The sequence below is a fragment of the Pyxicephalus adspersus genome, chromosome 12, assembly GCF_032062135.1.
Source record: "Pyxicephalus adspersus chromosome 12, UCB_Pads_2.0, whole genome shotgun sequence".
Taxonomy (NCBI): domain Eukaryota; kingdom Metazoa; phylum Chordata; class Amphibia; order Anura; family Pyxicephalidae; genus Pyxicephalus; species Pyxicephalus adspersus.
The window spans coordinates 184,576-185,403 of NC_092869.1; the positions used below are offsets into that span (position 1 = coordinate 184,576).

The following is an 828-nucleotide window of genomic DNA, read 5'->3' on the forward strand; positions in this document are numbered from 1 at the left end:
CCCCCCCTAGATGTGTCTTGACTGTGGCGCCCCCCCCTTTCTGTTTCAGGTGGAACTCTCCAGCTTTGCAGATAGCTCCGCTCTGTCCCATCAGCAAACTCCTGAATTCCAAAGTGCATTTCATCCTTGCAACCTGCGGGAGGCGCTGGAGCTGATCCCCCTTGTACATAGCCAGGTTCCTGAGGATCCCGAAGCTTCCAAGCAAGCCAGAAAAAATGGTAAGTTATGGTTAGGGGTGGAGCTTGTAATAAAAGAAATATGGGCCAGCAATTTTACAACTCAGTGGAGGAGGGGGAAAATGCATGGTAGGTGGGGTATTAGGAAAAGTCCCCCTGACTATTTACCCCTCTGGTGGGTAGGTTGTCTCACACGCTCTCCTTCTAATTACCCCACAGGTAACGAGGTGTCTGATTTACCCAAACACATAGCCTGGGTTATGGCTACACAACCCATCTTCATGTACCCAGAGCTGCTGCCAGTGTGCGCCATGAGGGCCCAGGGCCCCAGGGACAGAGTGGTCTTTACTAAGGCTGAGGACAGGTAAGTTCCTGACATAAGAGGACCCCAACGCCCCCCCGCAGGCGGCCCCTAACGCCCCCCATATAATTCATCTTGCAGCTTGCTGGCTCTCGGCTTGAAGCACTTTGAGGGAACGGAATTCTCCAAACAGCTGATCAGCAAATATCTCCTAACGGCCAAAACAGCTCAACAATTAACTGTGCGGATCAAGAACCTGACCATGAAAAAGTCCCCGGACAATGTCATCAAGGTGGGTGAAAAGGGGAGCATATGGGGCATGGAGAGACCATGGTGAGAGAGGGGGGGGGG

The 828-nt window shown here is 52.7% G+C and overlaps 1 protein-coding gene across 5 annotated transcripts in view; it reads left to right on the forward strand.

The window, feature by feature from the left end:
- LOC140342269 (GON-4-like protein) overlaps nucleotides 1-828 on the forward strand; it is a 34,496-nt gene that overhangs the window by 26,405 nt on the left and 7,263 nt on the right. For all 5 annotated transcript variants that reach the window (XM_072428395.1, XM_072428399.1, XM_072428396.1 and 2 more), the window contains exons 19-21: nucleotides 50-218; nucleotides 396-540; nucleotides 619-769. In XM_072428395.1, the coding sequence (XP_072284496.1) occupies nucleotides 50-218; nucleotides 396-540; nucleotides 619-769 (465 nt within the window). The remainder of the gene's footprint in view (nucleotides 1-49; nucleotides 219-395; nucleotides 541-618; nucleotides 770-828) is intronic.